General features: G+C 48.4%; 2 protein-coding genes across 2 annotated transcripts in view; one reads left to right on the top strand and one right to left on the bottom strand.

Annotated features, from left to right (window-relative positions):
- The first annotated feature begins 3,163 nt into the window (after positions 1-3,163).
- Positions 3,164-11,446, top strand: PVRIG (PVR related immunoglobulin domain containing). Its single transcript, XM_025426041.3, is given in 6 exon segments — positions 3,164-6,984; positions 6,986-7,034; positions 7,120-7,473; positions 7,555-7,678; positions 7,773-7,830; positions 7,917-11,446. Coding segments are annotated over 6 exon segments (990 nt in total). The 5' UTR covers positions 3,164-6,906; the 3' UTR covers positions 8,244-11,446.
- The window catches only part of ZCWPW1 (zinc finger CW-type and PWWP domain containing 1), a 75,592-nt gene continuing 69,583 nt past the window's right edge, over positions 11,267-17,275 (bottom strand). The window contains exon 18 of the transcript XR_007411131.1: positions 11,267-12,245. The gene's annotated coding sequence lies outside the window, so the exon portion shown is untranslated. The remainder of the gene's footprint in view (positions 12,246-17,275) is intronic.

Here is a 17,275-nt window from a genome sequence, read left to right as displayed (position 1 = left end):
TCCCGAGTGTGGCTCGAGATTGTTAAACTGATGCACATCAGGTTCTTTGCTAGCGTCTTAAGCCGCTGTGCCTGACCCCACGGTGCAGCACACAGACGCATGCCGGCGTTGCACGTGCTCGCAGCTGCTTTAGTATACTGGCTCAAGGATGCTTAGTAACTGGGAGGCCTGCTGGGGCAGAGGGACTAGGAAAACACTGGCTGCCTTCCAGCGGTTTCTCTAGTGGGGACAGTTCAGACTGAGGAGGGCAGAATCCTAATGGGCTGGAGGGGGGCCTATCTCACCTACACTGAGAACAGGCCATCCACCATGGCAGCCTTTACCCAAGGGCTCTTCCAGGGGGAATTTCATGACTTCATCCCCAAGACCTATTATAATTTGTTATTGTATAGAATCTCAGTGTCTGAGTTAAGAGGAAACAGAGAAGTGACTCAGAATGTCCAGCCCCTAAATCCAAGGCTTTGATGCTGCTTCCTTTTTTATCCTTACCTTCCCCACCTATTCCTTACCAAGTCCTGTCAAGTCCTTCTGCAAAATCTCTCATCTGTCCATCTCTTCCCTCATTGCTGCCCTCATCTCTCGCTTAGGCTGCTCTGGAAACCTGACTCCTTGGAACTCTCTTTCGTTTTTGTTCTGCTTCTTGGAAAAGCACAGCACCCCTGCTGTTTCTTTGCCCTGTGATGAGCATTCAGATATGTGAAGACACTCTTGTCACTTTCTACTTTGTTTAAACTCTTCAGCCTCCGTTTAGATAGGATTATCAATCCTTTGCTGTCCTGGGCATCTGCTTTAATTTCGGGTTCTCACTGTGGTCTCCCAAACTGGATATGGCCAGTTAGCTGGTGATCTATGCAGAAGGAACCCAGACTTCCTCTGATCTGGTCAGTCAGCCAAACCCATTTCTTCATCCTCCTGTCTTCCTCTCCAGTATCCTCTCCCCCAGATAGAAGCTGAAAGTTGGGTTTAGGAGTCTCTGTTTGGAAAGGCAGCTGATACATTCAGAGATCCTGAATCTGCATTCAGAGGGAGCAGCTACAACAGGGAGGAGCCCTTCCCCTGGGGTCTGGGAATAGAGTGGAAAAACTGGTGAAGATGTGGAGGTCACTGAGGATCCAGGAGGAGGAAGATCCCCATGTTATTTCACTACCAGGCATGCTGAGGGTGCTTCACAAGATGAAGAGAGAAACTTGGCAGCTCTGTAAATATGGAGATCCTTATGCATCCAGGTAGTCCAGTGGTGAATTGAGCCCCAGCGTTAGAATGTGTGCAAGATCATGCTCCCCAAATTCTTTGACACTCTTTAGGGGAGAAGGTGGGTCTAGGTCCACTCCCCCGGAATATGGGCTCTATGATTGCTTGACCACCAGATGTGCTTCAGATGTGAATCAGATGATTTTAACACCTACCTTTTGAGTCGTCCAGCTAAGGCCCCAAGACCCATCTTTTCTGTGCCTTTTCCAAATTCCTGACCTATAGAATCTATGAGCATAAAAAAATATGCTCATAAAATCTCTAAGGACAACAAAATTTAGGGTGGTTTGTTAGGACTAGTAACTAAAACAGAATCTCAGGTTCCTAAGACTCCAAAAGTTTGGGCATGTCAGTTAAAAACTAGTGGTAGAAGTTTATATAATTTTTTAAATCTATTGTACACATTAAAAAGTGGGGCACCTGGGTGGCTCAGTCAGCTAAGTGTTGACTCTCAGTTTCAGCTCAGGTCATGATCTCAGGGTCATGAGATCGAGCCCTGCATCAGGCTCTGCGCTAAGCATGAAGCCTGCTTAAGATCCTCCCTCTCCCTGCGCCCTTCCCTCCACCCCCACCCCCTCACACCATACGCATTCAAGCTTGCTCACCCTCAAAACAAAACAAAAAAAAGGAGCAGGTGAGTTAATGAAATAAGTGTTTTGAAATATTTTTCTTAAGATTTTATTTATTAGAGAGCACAAGCGGGGGTAGCAGCAGCAGGAGAATGACAAGCAGGCTCTCTGCTGAGCAGGGAGCCTGATGCAGGCCTCGATCCCTGGGCCCTAAGATCATGACCTGATGAGCCGAAGGCAGACACACTCAACCTACTGAGCCACCCAGGCACCCCTATTTTGAAATATTTTATTAATTAACAGTACAGAATGCCTGTTTGCTCTAAAAAAATTAGCAAAGTAAGAAACCTCTTTTAAATTATGGTTTAACCTTTTCTGAGGCTCTTATTGAAAGTTCAGTTTATTTTGATAATTCTTTTTTATGTTCTGCATCACTGAACAGAGTACTTCTCCAAACCTTGTAAATCCAAATGGAATGGGTGTTTCTTTTGCCTCATTTACTGCTTTTAATAGATGAGCCAAAACCTACTGAAATTTTTCATTTGGGAGACTTGTAAACAGGTCAGAAAATGATTTCTAAGTCCAGTGACAATGTTCTTAGAGGGGATACACATTGTTTAGGGCCACAAAACTGCTGCATCTTATAGCATGTAGATTATAGTCCATAATAAGCTTTGGGTTTGCATTTCTTACATCAGGATGCTGATCTGATTAGAGGTGAACATTTGGATCCCTGTGAGGGCACCAGTGTCACTTAGTGGTAATAAAAGTTAACTTCCATTGTATTTTTATCTTTAAAAATGAGAAATGTTCATTTGTCCTGCATGACAGCAGTAGATATTTTGTACTGAGGTACAAGCACCCTACCTTGGAAACCACGTGCCGGTAAATCTCTTGCTAACAGAGGTGGGGCTGTGGGATTCAGAGCAGGAGTCCTAAGTGGCCAGGCCCCAGCCAAGCTGGAACTGAATGGAGGCCAGCTTGCATCAGAGAGGTGGAAGTGGCTGCACAGCCTGACCTTAGCTGGCTTCACAAGTGACACCAACCAGTGCTTTTCAGGGGACTGGCACTGCTCTGCATTGCCTGTTAGCTTACTGCTGAATAATAGACACACACACATACACACACACACACACACACACGTATGCACCGCTGGAAGGGAAGGAGGAAGGAGTAGAAGCAGACTCTATAGGGTTCCCATGACCTGAGCTGAAAGCTGACACTTAACCAACTGAGCCATCCAGGCACCCTGAATAATAGCTTTTAAGTTATTTTAAATAATCTTCAATTAAGGCTTTTTCTTTTTTAATGCTTGTGGCCATGAGCACTGCCAGAAGGTGAGTTGTTGGTGTTCTTTCCTAAATTATCAAGTGAAGAGATTCTTTTTCAGATTGCTAAGAACAGTCTTCAGCTTAAAGGTAAGTCATCCTGTGTGTTTGAATTCCACGCAGCACTGACTGGGGATGATGTGGGATAGAAAGTCTGTACTTGGACAGTGTGAAAGGATAAGGTAGGGGGATGGCAGAAGGTTTGTTTTCACACGTAAACATTTTAAAGTCTCCTTGAGCTCCATAGTTGATTTCCTGGGGTAGGGCGGAACAGAAGATCTGGAAAGGGCCCACAAAACAAGTCTTTCTCAAACACACATTCCCTGGGAGTCCTGGGTGTTGAATTGGAATGGCGGAGAAATCAGCACTGAAAGAGGATAGCCAGATAGGAACAGAGACAGGGTGGCCAACGTGCCAGATGAAGCCTGGGACACTAGAGAAGAGCTCTGCACAGCAGAGAAGCCCAGAATCCTGGGGAAACTGGAAGGAAAACACATCTACTTTAGCTCAGTAGGTGAGAGCCACCAAAGGGATTGAGTAGGGTAGCAGCAACCAAAGAACAAAGCCTCTCCTGTTGGCACAGGGCCACCCCCATCCGGGAATGGGGAGCAAGCCCAGCCTCTGAACCAAGCACAGATTCTCCAGGGATGGAACAGACAACTGCTGGACTTTGATAAAAACCTTGTAGTTTAAAATCTTCACATGTATGGGAAAGGCAGCTCAGCATAGTTGCTAATAATGTGGGTTCTGAAACTAAAATTTGTGTCCAGTCCTTGCTTCACTGTGTACGAGCCTTGTGACCCTGGCCAAGTTAGTTCCTCATAAGGTCTGTAAGTACAGAGCTGATGTGTGTGACTTGCTCAGAGCAAATTTAGCACATAGTGTATGCTTTGGTGTTACTTCTCGTTTATATTACCTTGATAGAGCATAAATGGCCTTTTCACACATTTAAAATATTTGTGAAAATAAATGGATCAGTTATGAGTCTTACTCTACAAACTTAGATGAGGAAGGTCTTTTATAAAATGATGGTCACTGGGGGCACTGGCTGGCTCAGTCAGGGGAGCGTGCAACTCTTGATCTCGGGGTTGTGAGATGGGTGTGGATGGAGATCACTTTAAAAAAATATGGTCACCAACATTCACTGAAGGCTTGAGCCAGGCATGAGCAGAGTGCTACTCTGCTGTGAAGTGGAGTATAATCCTCGTTGGGATACTGCTGCTTTGGGAGGTTAGGTTGTGTTGTCAAAGCTTGCAGAGCTAGGAAATTGTGGCACCAATTCAATCCTCATGGGCCTAATTCTAGAACTTGATGATGGGGCTATTACTGCTGCAGCAGGACATGAGCTGTGCGTGGCTGCATGGATCTCACTAAGAGAAATCAGAGCTGGAAGTGGCCGTTATCAGACCTGTGTCATCTAATGTGTGCCTCTGGGCCAAAAAGGGAAGAGGACCGGCAATGCAGGCCTGATGATACAGGGCTTTTGTTAGTAGGTTTAATGACTTTTTGTGTCTCTAGAGCTCAAAATTCTGGAGATGATTCAGGAATAGCTAAGAAGTTTCTGAGAAAGGGGAAGGTCATTACATCAAAACAAAAGCATTCTACTTAGGACCATGTAGTATGGAAACCAGAGTAAGCAAATGAATCGACAGATTAGGAAAGAAAATTCAGAAGTAGGTCATTTGTAAAAGAATTTATGATCAAGATGGCATTTCAAAACAGCAGGCAGAGACTCTGGGGACATTGGCTCTGTACCTGAAAGGTTACACTATTTTATGCCATCCCCAAATTAAATTTTTTAGGGACTAAAAGGAAACTCTTCACAGAAGACTTTGAGATAAAAACAAAACTTACAAATGTTATTTTTATAATTTGGTCTTCCTAAGCAATGCACAAAATCCAGAAATAAAATATTGATAGTCTGAACCTCATGAAAAAATGGGGAGGGGAATGGGGGTAGAAGTTCGATGTTTTCTGTTTTAAATTGTCTACAATGAGAACTTAGGGGACAGTGTGGTTTACAAGGCAAAATGGAAGATGTTCGTGAGTAGCTGTGCAAGTGCTTTTTGTCCCATCGACCACCAAGTATTGAGCTCCCCCCTTGGATGCTTGGGCTCAGAAAGACAGCCCTTCCTGCAGGGCTTAGGGTCAGCCTGGGAGGACTGGGCCACAGGCAGCGAATGCCCAGGACCCACCATCTGTGTAGTGGTTGTTGAAGAAGGAAATGTTCACTCAGGGACCACTTCCTGGAGGTAGTGGGATTTGAGCAGGGCCTTGCAAAGTGAGGAGGATTTCAGTGGGTGAGGAAAAGGGCTTCTAGGCTAGGGAGGCTAAAGTTGCATATGCCCCAGTGCTCTGCATCCACACTGAGCTGGGTGCCCACCCTGTCAGGGGAACAGTAGTGGAGGAAGTGGTGAGAGCAGGTCTAAGGTTGGAGATTGGTACAGTTGGGCCTGAGTCACAGGGTTGAGAGGATGCTCCCTGGGCTGGGAGCAGTGAAGTGATTGACCTGGAGGGCCTGCTTTTCTAGGTTTTCAGGTATGGATGGGATGAGAGAGTCTGCCCAGGAGAGCACTGATTGGTTTTTGATTAACGGAAGATTAAACACACAGAAGTGGACACAAGGGCAAGGCAGGCCTCAGACGAGCACAGCTCTGGGGCGGGGCCACATCTCAGTTCTCACCACACCTTGGACAAGAGTCCTCAGCACAGGCCCTTGACTCTCATCATGCTCCTCTCACCCCAGACTCAAGCTTGGCGTAGGATAGGACAAGAAGCAAAGCATTCTGATTACAGCAGCATTCTGGTTGTTCTATAAATGAACATAGGCAAGGAAGCAATTTGGAGGGGTCCCTGGGTGGCTCAATGTTTAGCGCCTGCCTTTGGCCCAGGGCGTGGTCCTGGAGTCCCGGGATCAAAACCCATATCGGGCTCCCTGCATGGAGCCTGCTTTTCCCCCTGCCTGTGTCTTTGCCTCTCTCTCTCTCTCTCTCTCTCTCTCTCTCTCTCTCTCTGTGTGTGTGTGTGTCTCATGAATAAATAAAATCTTTTTTTTTTAAACAATTTGGAATAATACTTTGTGGAAAGAGATGGCTTGAATGAGGGAAGTGGCAGGAGGAGTGGGACAAGGGGCTCAGGTGGTCAGGATGGGAAGCCTTTGGGCTTTCCTGATGGGCTGGAGATGAAAGCGAAGAGCCACAGATGACTGACTCTGCCTTTGGCCGAAGCTACTGAAAGCCCCTTGCCCTCAGCTGTTGGTGGGGAGGCAGCAGATGGCAGAGTTCAGTTTGGGGCACGTTCGTAACGGGCACCCAAGAGAGTGTTAAGTGGGCAGCTGGTCACAATGAGGCCGCAGTTCAGGAGGGAGGCCTGGGCTAGAGAGATCAGCAGGTAAGTGACGGGTCAAGCTGGGCTAGGCTCTCAGCTAAGGCTTTCCTGCTAAGGGTCTTCCTCTTCCCAACTCCCTTAGCTGGGCGGCAGGGCTCAGAGGCTTCTTCCTAAGGAGAAACCAGGGACCCCTCGTACTTCCAGGGCCTGGTTACATGGAGACAGGGCTGGGAAAGGAACCTGAGCCCACTGCCCCGCTCACGTGCAGCACAGCCTTGGATAAAACCTGGTCACTGTTGCTTTAAGTCTCTGGGGAAGGGGTCCATTGCCCTGCACTCACCAAGCTGAGGCAGACAGAGAAGGAAGTGGGGCAGGAGTGCAGAAAACAGCCGGCTGCGCCCCAGGCTTGCTGTACATGAAAACTTCCTGTGATGAGACCGGAAACACAGGTGCTGTCCCCAGCACGACATCTCCCAGAGCTGGGGCCAGAGGGAAGCCATGGACAGGCCCCGGGCCCTGGTCCTGCTCTTGGCGCTGCTGACGCTCTGCATCACTGCTGGTGAGTTGGGGGCGGGAGAGAAGCAGAAGACATGGGGGCAGGTGATGACCCAGCCCTGGGGCCCTCCTATGCCTATATCCCGCAGGGACCCCTGAAGTATGGGTTCAAGTTCAGATGGAGGCCGCCAAGTCCCCGTCCTTCACTGTCCGCTGTGGATTCCTGGGATCTGGCTCTGTCTCCCTGGTGACTGTGAGCTCGGGGGGGCCCGATGGTGCCGGAGGGACTAGGCTGGCTGTTTTACACCCAGAATTTGGCATCCAGCAGTGGTCCCCTACCCGCCAGGCCCACTGGGAAACCAAAACCAGCATCTCCCTCACCCTGGAAGGAGGGTCTGAGGGGAGAAGCCCCAGTCCCAACACCACCTTCTGCTGCAAGTTTGTTTCCTTCCCCGAGGGCTCCCAGGAGGCCTGTGGGAACCCCTTCCTCAACACGAACCAAGGTGAAGCTAACGAGGGCTGGGAGGGCAGGGAGGGCGGCAGGACACCAGCCACCCGTCTGGTATGCCTCTCTCTCTACACAGGGCTCCCTGCCCCTACCCCAGCTCCCATACTGCGGGCTGACCTGGCCGGGATCCTGGGGGTGTCAGGGGTCCTCCTCTTTGGCTGTGTCTACCTCCTCCACCTTCTGCGTCGCCAGAAACACTGGTGAGAACCAACCCCTGCTGGGCCCAGTCTAAACCCCCAAACCAGCAGGCTAGCTAGCTACATGCTTTGTTTCTAACCCTCCTGACACTCCCAGGTCTGTCACGAAGGTTCAGCCACCCCTCACCGGCCCCCAGACACAGACGCCAGCAAGGGTAAGGACCAGGGGACTGTTTTAGAGTGGGGGGCGGAGTAGGCTAGAGCTGTGAGGAAGGGCTTAACTTCCCCATCATCCCTGCAGGTGACTGGCCAAGCCTCCCTGGTCTCTCTCCAGGTCCCCCACGCCACCGTCAGCACCAACAACTGCTACTGCCCGGCAACCGTGGACATGGCCCTCCGGCCCCCACCACTGTCCCAGTGGGCAGCGCTGCCCGCCCACACAGCATACCCACGCCAGCCACCTGCCCACTGGGCCCCCCTGCCAGCCTCTGCTCGCAACAGTTTCATCTCCATGGAGAATGGACTTTATGCTCAGGCGGGAGAGTGGCCTTTCCAAGCCAGCCCCAATCTTGTCCCTTTCCCCAAGTCTGGGCATGGAGCCATGGAGGGCCATTTAGGAGTCCAATGAGAGGGACCCCAAATCTGCTTGGGTTTCCTCTCCTCTCAGGCCTCTGGGTCCCCCTTCTGTTGAGCGTCTGTCCTGGGCGCCCATCATCTTTGCACAACTTATTTTATCTTAGGACTGACTATATGAGTGTCTCCGCACATACCCAGCCAAGGCCCCCTTTTTGCAGGCAGAGGATGTGGTCAGCATGTGTGCACGTGTGGGCACACGTGTATCTATGTGAGGTGACAAAATCCCATCCCAGGTTGTTTCCTGTTTTCAAGTTCCCAGCCCCCATAGGTGATGTTGATAAGTAAAAAAAAAAAAAAAAGGTGGCTTCTGACTGGGGCCTCAGCTGGACCTTTTCTTTACAGGTTACGAAGTTAGAGGTAGTTTCAACCCTGGGAGGCAAGAGCCAGGTTAGACTAGGATGGGGATAGGGCATGCATGGGCGATCTCTGGGCCTGCCCACCCCCCACCCTGGACAAGGGGTGTTCCTGGCCCGTAGGCTTTGCTGAGAGACACCAGAGGCTGGGAAGACAAGACTGGGGGGCTGATGGTAGGGTGATCCATACTTATATCTTACCATGTCCTAGGGCAGCAGCAAGGGCTCCGGGGGCACCAACCCAAGAAAAGCCCCTTCAGGCTGACCTGGCATCCCTGTGTTGGGCTCTCTGAGATGGTTTGCAGATGTGGTCCTGATGCCTGCCTTCCACAGAATTCACAGGTGGGAGGCCCACCTCAAATCTGCTCACAGCAGCTTCCTCCAGCCCCCCCTCATTTTGAGGGTACCAGCACCATTCCTCACTGGTTGCTCGGGGCATAGGTAGCGGCCCAGGCAACACAGGGACTGAACACACACTCCCCTACCCACTGATCTTCCCATCTGGGAGCCAGCCCTCCTCTGGTAAACAGGCCCAGCAGCCTGGGCCTTATCACATTTTTGCCATGTGAGAATGTGGTGCGAGCTCTGTGGGCTGCAAGTCTCCACAGGAACCTGGCAGGTTCTGGGTGGCAGGGGGCAGAACAGTCCTGGAGCCAGGCTCAGGCCGCACCCCAGCCAGGAAGAATACTGGCAGGGGGAGGGGACAATCCCAGGTAGTGCCACCTGCCAAGCCAGGAGCCACCCCCTCTGCCTGGCTGAAGGAGGGCCTGCCCAGAGCCCATGTCTAACCACAGAACCTTCCAGAAACCCAGTTTACTATTCTAGGTATGCTCTAATGTGGCCTCCCCAAAACCCAGCCCCATCCAGCTACCAGCTCTACACAGCATTGGGGAGAGGATAGGCCTGGCAGAGTGAGGGCCTGTCTTCCTCAGCCAGTGATCATCCCCCTCCTCTCAGAAGGCCTCAGCACTGTCCTGTGCAGCTGGGTCCCTGCAGGGCTGGGGCCTGAAGAGACCGGTGAGGGTTTGTGGAGGTCCCTCAAGAGGGTCAGGGAGAGGTCAGTGAGGGAGGGAGTATATCAGGGCCCAGCTGCCTTAGGACCATGTCAGGACCAGGGACAAGGGTGTGGGGACAATCGGGCTTGCAGGGCCTCAGAGGAGGCCTTGGGGGGCTCCCCCAGGAACCCTCATTTCTCTAGGAAGGGAATGTTTATAAGATAAAGGAGGGAGCTCTGAAGGATCCCTGGCCTGAACCTGACTCCCCTCCTGGGCCACTTGCCCATCTTGGGAGTCAGAGATAGCTCCCCCGGATTCGAGCCCATCTTCCACAAACTCAAAGAGCCACAGCCAGCTTGGTCCCTGTAGTACATGAAGCCCCAAACATCAGGAGCCAAGAAGTCTCCACAGCTGGCCTGCCCCCCACTGGCTAGCCCCATGTCCCAGGAGCAGCAGCACTGAAGGGCCCAGCTGGGCAAGCAGAGTTGAGGCACCACAGCACACGGCCCCAGAGAGCCCTGGGCCAGGCCCCTTCTCAGCCCCCAACATTGGAAATAATGTTCTTTGTTCATCTAACACATATGGCAACTGAGGCCTGAGAGACAGAGAGATGACTTGCCCAAGGGGACAGGACTGATCCAACCCCCTTACTCCCACCAGGCATCTGGGACATGCCCTCTGCCATAATCTGAGATAAGGCTTGGGCTTTGGACCCACCCAGCTTGGATTCCAGGGGCCACTCCCTGCCTGTGAGACCCCCAGCAGTTCAATGTCTCTGAGGCTCCCTTTGCCCTTGAGTATATAGTAAGGGTCAGAAGGGTGTGAGGCTTGTAAGCCAGGACTAAGTACTAAGCAACTTTGCACAGAGTGTCTTGCTTAGGACTTAAACCCCAAGGGTTGGGTATTTTCAGTAAGTTCATCTCACAGAAATGGAGCCTGAGCCTGGGGTCACTGAGCCGGAAAGCAGGGGCGCTTTCAGCAGGGAGCAAAGGAGGCACAGTGCCAGCTGCCTGGTCTAGACACCTCCATGGGTCTGCTGGGCTCGGGCAGCTGGGGAGGATGATGGGAGACCCTCCCTGGGCCCCAGGCAGGAGGCTGGGCTTGCGGGGACCACCTCCACTGACATCCGCTGTGGACTGGCTGGATGGCGCAGCAGCCTGCAAGCGATTTCCAGAGGTCCTTGTGCAGAGGACGCCAGACCCTCCAGAGAGCATCTTTGGAGGCACCATGGGGTCTCATGGAAAGGATGGAGTTGTGACACACCCATGTACACGACCCCCACCCCTCCAGGCCGGGTCCCTCAGCCCTCTCCTCACCCACCACAGCTGGCCGGACCGACCACCCCAGACACAAACTCGCCCCTCCCCGTAGTGGTGTGGTGACCCCAGGATACATGGTAACAATTTTCTTTCAATATGTGGTCCACCAATCTACATCTGCAGGGTCTCAGGACTAATGTTTTACTAGACGGTAGAGAATAGCTTTTTCTTTTTTTTTTTTAATTTTTATTTATGATAGTCACACAGAGAGAGAGAGAGAGGCAGAGACACAGGCAGAGGGAGAAGCAGGCTCCATGCACCGAGAGCCCAACGTGGGATTCGATCCTGGGTCTTCAAGATCGCGCCCTGGGCCAAAGGCAGGCGCCAAACCGCTGCGCCACCCAGGGATCCCCGAATAGCCTTTTCTTAACAATAGGTAGCCCTCAAGGTCTTGGAAACTTGGCTTCCAAATTCCTTAGAGACCTATGCTATCTTCAACCCCTCACTCCTCACAGTCACAGGTGCACCTCTTTCTGCCCAGAGGTCCTGTCCCTGTGCTATAATAAAAGAAACTTTTTGCATTGAAAACGTCTCAGGAATTCTTTCTTGACCACTCGCCTGGCATCCCCATATCACTAGTTACCCCCGCCCTCCACGTGGCCCACTGCCTGTACAGACTGTCCCTGCCTCTCTCAGCTCTGGACCCTCAGAAGCCACCATTTTGTACTGACCCTTAACCTGGGGGAGGGGAATCAAGGTGCTTGGCAGCTGCTTCCCTTCTAGGGACCAATGGGAAGAGCCAAGTGCCCAGAATGAGTGCTGGACCTGGACATCACAATCTCTGGCTGGGTGTGTGTTTCTGCCCCCACAGACGAGGAAGACTTGAACCCTTGCTGGGTTCCCTGAAGGGCACTGGATAACATGGCCTTGCCCCCACCAAATCAGGGTGCCCACCATGCTCACGCTGACCTCTAAAGTGAATGTCAGGGGCCTGGGACCTTGAGAGAGGAAATAGGGCCAAGGCATGTCTGAGGGCTCAGCCAGTAGGACACAGGTAGAAGACCCTGGCCAGGCTGAGTTGGGGGCTGGCAGGGGAGGATTGAACTAGGAGAGACTCCTGCCCCCTCCTATTCTTTGGGCCTCTCCCAGGCCTTAGTGGGGAGTAACTCCCCCCATGAGAAACCCAGGCTGTGCCCCCACTCCCACAGAGGGACACACAAATGTACAGCATACTAGGTGTGCTGGCCCAGCCGAGAGCGAGGGGAGGCTCTCCAACTTCAGGTTCCAGCAAACTCTGCCGAGGAGGATCAATGACATCTGGAATTTCCACCACAGGGCCCTCAAACAGCCTCATTTCAATATCTGTGAAATGAATGAGAAATCTGGCCTGTTTGGAGAAAAAACAAACAGACTACATTACAAATGTAAAGAGAAAAAAAACAGAGAGTGATGCGAGAGGGAATAATGGGGCTTTTCTGAGAAGACATCTAAAATAAAACTCAAAACTGATTGGGAGAGGTTCAGGCAAGGACTGTGGAGAGAATACTCTGGACAGGGAAAGACGTGCAACAGCCCTAGTTAGAAAGAGTTTGGCCCTACAAGGGCCCCAAGCAGGTCAGTGTGTTTGAAACAAGTTGAATGAGGGAGTAATCAAAGCCCCTGGAAGGGAAGTGGATTTTATTATAAGGGCAGTTGTCACCTCTGGTGAGTTTTAAGCAGAGCAGTAAAATGATCAGATGGACATTATGAAGAGAGCACTCTGACGAGGGGAAGAGAGCACTTGTGTGGGGGAAAAATAGAAGTAAGAACAATTGGGGAGTGACTGCAGTGATCCAGGTGGGAGCTGGGGTATCTGAGGCAAGGATGTAGAATGCAGAAGGGAAGAAGCAGATGATTCAAAATGTGTTTTGGAGGCAGGGTTGTTCCTAGCTGCAGGGAGAGGGGATCAGGATGGTTTCAAGGGTTACGCCATTTTCTAACGTGAGCCAGTAGGTAGGGGAAATGCCATTTACTTCAATGGAAGATTGAAAGGAGCATCTTCCAGGGAAGGTGTGACAAGGGGCCAAGAAGAAACAAATTGGGTTGAGATGCCTGACACACAAATGAGTTACAGCCTTTTGATCCCTCCTCAAAGGCAGAGTCTCAGGAAGGGACCAGAACTGTATGCAAAATCTTGATGAGAGAAAGCGAAGTTCCGAATAAGTGATATACCATGTTTACAAATCAAAAAGCTCATTGTTAAAAGGTCTATTCTTCCCAAATGGTGTACAGGATCAAAATTCTGTCAATCAAAATTCCAGCAGGCTATTTTGTAGACACTGCCCAGCTGATTTTAAAGTTTATGTGAAAAAACATAATTACCTAGAAGAGCTAAAACAATTTTGAAAAAAAATTTTTTTGAAAAAGAACAAAGTTGGAGGACTCATACTTTTGGATTCAAACTTATGTTAAGCTATAGAAATCAAGACAATGAGGCATAGGGGAAAGAATAAACAGAGCAATGGAATAGAATGAAGTCCAGAAATAGACATCTACCTACCTACCTCCCTTTCTTTCTAGTCAACTGGGTCTATGTCTTAGATTCAACACCAAAGCCATGATCCATCCACAAAAGAAAACATTGATAAATCAGACTTCATCAAAATTAACAAATTCTGCTCTTTGAAAGATATTATTAAGAAAAAAAATTTTTTAAGATTTTATTTATTTATTCATAGAGACACACACAGAGAGAGAGAGGCAGAGACACAGGCAGAGGGAGAAGCAGGCTCCACGCAGAGAGCCTGACGTGGGACTCGATCCAGGGTCTCCAGGATCACGCCCTGGGCTGCAGGCAGTGCCAAACCGCTGCACCACCAGGGCTGCCCTATTAAGAAAATTTTAAAACATTAACAGCAACAACACCTACACACTGGAAAAAAATATTTGCAAAACATGCATCTGATTAAAGGATGTATAACCACAACATATAAAGAACTCTCAATGCTCAATAACCAAAATTCCAATTTTTAAAAATTGGACAAACGATTTGAAGAAATACTTCAAAGAAGAGATACAGATTACACATAATTGCATGAAATGAACTTCAAAATCATTAGCTATTAGGAAAATGATGATTAAAACACAATAAAATACAATACCACATACTAGTAAAGATGCAAAGCAATTGAAATTCTCACACTTTGCCAATGGGGATTCAAAATGGTATAACCATAAGTCAGAGCTAGAACATTCCAGAGGCTTTTGGGCCCCAGGTGCTGGAAGATGTGGACTCTGGATGCCGCCAGAAACAAACAACAATAGGTACAACCACTTTGAAAAACATTTTGGCATGTCTCTGCCTCTCTCTCTCTGTGTGTGTGTGTGTGTGTGTGTGTGTGTGTGTGTGTGTGTCTCATGAATAAATAAAATCTTAAAAAAAAAATAATGTGAAGAAATCTCAAAAGTATTTTACTAAGTGGAAGAAGCCAAACCCAAATGGCTCTGATTCCACTTATACAACTGAAAATTAATAAAGGGCTACTTCACTAAAAAAAGTGGGGAGGTTAGGAAGGAGAGCTCTCAGGTCTTACTCTACTGGCATCACCAACTGCAAATCGAGCCAAGCCTTTCATGTGGATGCTACTTTATTACCCAAACAGCTGGAAGAAAGGCTTTCATCCCCTCTTACCTTGACAATCCAGCCAATGAAAGACATCAATGAGAAGTCACTGTAGCTGGACTTGATAACAGCCTCCCCAGCTTTCCCCTTTCCTCTGTAAAAAAGCATTCCTCTCTTTTGTTTGGTGGATTTGCCTCTGATTTTGCCATAGCTGGTTTGTCACGGGTTGTAATCCTCTGCTCTTCCTGAACAAACCTGTTTTTGCTGGTAAAATAACTGGTAGGAGGAATGCCTGGGTGGCTCAGCAGTTAAGCGTCTGCCTTCAGGCTCAGGGTGTGATCCTGGAGTCCCTGGATCCGATCGAGTCCCACAACGGGCTCCCTGCATGGAGCCTGCTTCTCCCTCTGCCTGTTGTCTCTGCCTCTCTCTCTCTCTGTGTGTGTCTCTCAGGAATAAACAGATAAAATCTTTAAAAAAAAATAAAATAACTGGGAGGCTTTTTTTTTAAGATTTTATTTATTAATTCATGAGACATACAGAGAGAGAGAGAGAGAGAGGCAGAGACAACAGGCAGAGGGAGAAGCAGGTTCCCTGCAGGGAGCCCAATGCAGGACTCAATCCCAGGACCCGGGGATCCTGACCTGAGCTGAAGGCAGATGCTCAATCAGTAAACCACCCAGGTGCCCTGGCAGTTTTGTTTTTAAGGTTAACACAACAGTCTAGAAAAGGCAAAACTATAGGGACAGAACTCAGAGCAGTCACTACCAGGAACAGAGCTGGGTAGAGAGGATTGTACAAAGGGAACAAAAGATCTCTGGTTGTAATGGAAATATTCTTTACCTTGATTGTGTTGGCAGCTACATGACCTTATATCTCTCTTTTTTTTTAAGTAGGCTCCAAGCCCAGCATGGAGCCTTAGGTGGGGCTTTGAACTTACAACCCTGAGATCAAGACCTGAGCTAAGGGAGCCTAGGTGGCTCAGTTGGTTAAACATCTGCCTTTGGCTCAGCTCGTGATCCCAGGGTCCTGGGATCGAGTCCCATATTGGGCTCCCCATTCAGCAGGGAGTTTGGTCCTCCCTCTCTCTACCCCTGCCCCCTGCTCATGCTTTCCCTCTCTCTCTCAAATAAATAAAATCTTAAAGAAAAAAAAAAAAAAGACCTGAGCTGAAATCGAGTCCAAAGCTTAACTGACTGAGCCACCCAGGTAACGCCCCCTTACACCTTCTAAAAACTCACTGCACTATAATGCCTGAAAAGGACAAATACTGTATGTAAATTAGACCTCACTAGACTAGATTTTAAAAAAGATATAATGATCTAAAAGAAACAATAAAGTAATAGGAATAAAATGAATAAATCTAACAAAACATACATAAAATATTTTTGGAAAAAGAATTATGAAACTATCGAATTATAAAACTATCGAGGGATGCCTGGGTGGCTCAGTTGGTTAAGTGATGGACTCTTGATTTCAGCTCAGGTCATGATCTCAGGATCCTGAGATCAAGCCCTACATGGGCTCTATGCTAGGGGTGGAGCCTGCTTGGGATTCTCTCTCCCCTTCACCTTCTTCCCCTCCCCCCCACCATGTGCAAGTGCTCTAAATCAATTAATCAATCAATCCATTGAAATTCACTTAGTTACACACAATGGTCATGGATAAGAGACTCAATGTCATAAATGTGTCAACTCTCCTCAAGTTAGTCCATTAATTCACACCACTCCAATAAAATTCCCAACAGTTTTTCTCATGGTAATATGCTCGCAGATATTAACATACAAATGGGAGAGCAAAACACCTAGAATAAATAAGATTTTGAAGAGCTAAAATTAGATGAGAATCTCACATACTAGACATTGGTACTAATTACAAAATTACTGAAATTCGGACATTGTGGTTTTGGCACAGAGACGGACACAATAGAGCAATGATAATAGGGAGCCTGGAAATCGATCTTTGTGCATGTGGAAATTTTCAATATTAGAGAAGTAGCATTACAATTCTCTGGGGAAGGATGGTGGAACAATTAGCTGGAAAAATCAACTCCAACTTCACAATCCTATACAAAAGCCAATACCAACTGGATAAAAACCAAAAATGAAAAGCAAATTTGTAGTCTTTAGCAGAAAATACAGGAAGCTATCTTTAGAACCTTAGGAGTAGGACAGGATTTCTTAAAGCATACAAAAAAAATGACGAATCTGAAAAGATTTGGTTTAAATTTCTATAGTTTGGAGGTGCCTCAGTGGCTCAGTCAGTTAAGCATTCAACTGTTGATTTTGGCTCAGGTCATAATCTTAGGGTCCTGGGATTGAGCCCTGTGTCTGGCTCCCCACTCAGCTTGTCTCCCTCTCCCTCTGTCTCTCTCAAATAAATAAGTAAATCTTTTTTAAAAAATTTCTATAGGTTTAAGTCACAATAAAATGAAATACAGTGAGCCACAAACAGGAAGACAGTATTTGCAACATATATAATTGATAAGGAATCAGAACTCAAAAGATCTATTGAATGGCAAATCAATTTAAAAATAGATAAATACAGAAAAGAAATAAGTACAAAGAGGCACTTCACAGAAGAGAAAATCAAAATGGCCCAAAGCATAAATAAAGTTCTTCTCTGGGGCACCTGGATGGCTCAGTCAGTGGAGGGTGTGACTCTTGATCTCAGGATTGTTGAGTTCAAGCCCCATGTTGGGTGTGAAGCCTACTTAAAATTAAAAAAAAAAATTTTAAGGGCAGAAGAAGAAATGCTCTCTTCTCTAGCAATCAAGGACACACTGATAAAGATAATAACCATTTCACACTCTTCACATT

The sequence above is a fragment of the Canis lupus genome, chromosome 6, assembly GCF_003254725.2.
Source record: "Canis lupus dingo isolate Sandy chromosome 6, ASM325472v2, whole genome shotgun sequence".
NCBI lineage: Eukaryota > Metazoa > Chordata > Mammalia > Carnivora > Canidae > Canis > Canis lupus.
Note: the sequence above shows the minus strand (reverse complement) of the source record. Positions and strands in the feature narration are given on the sequence as shown.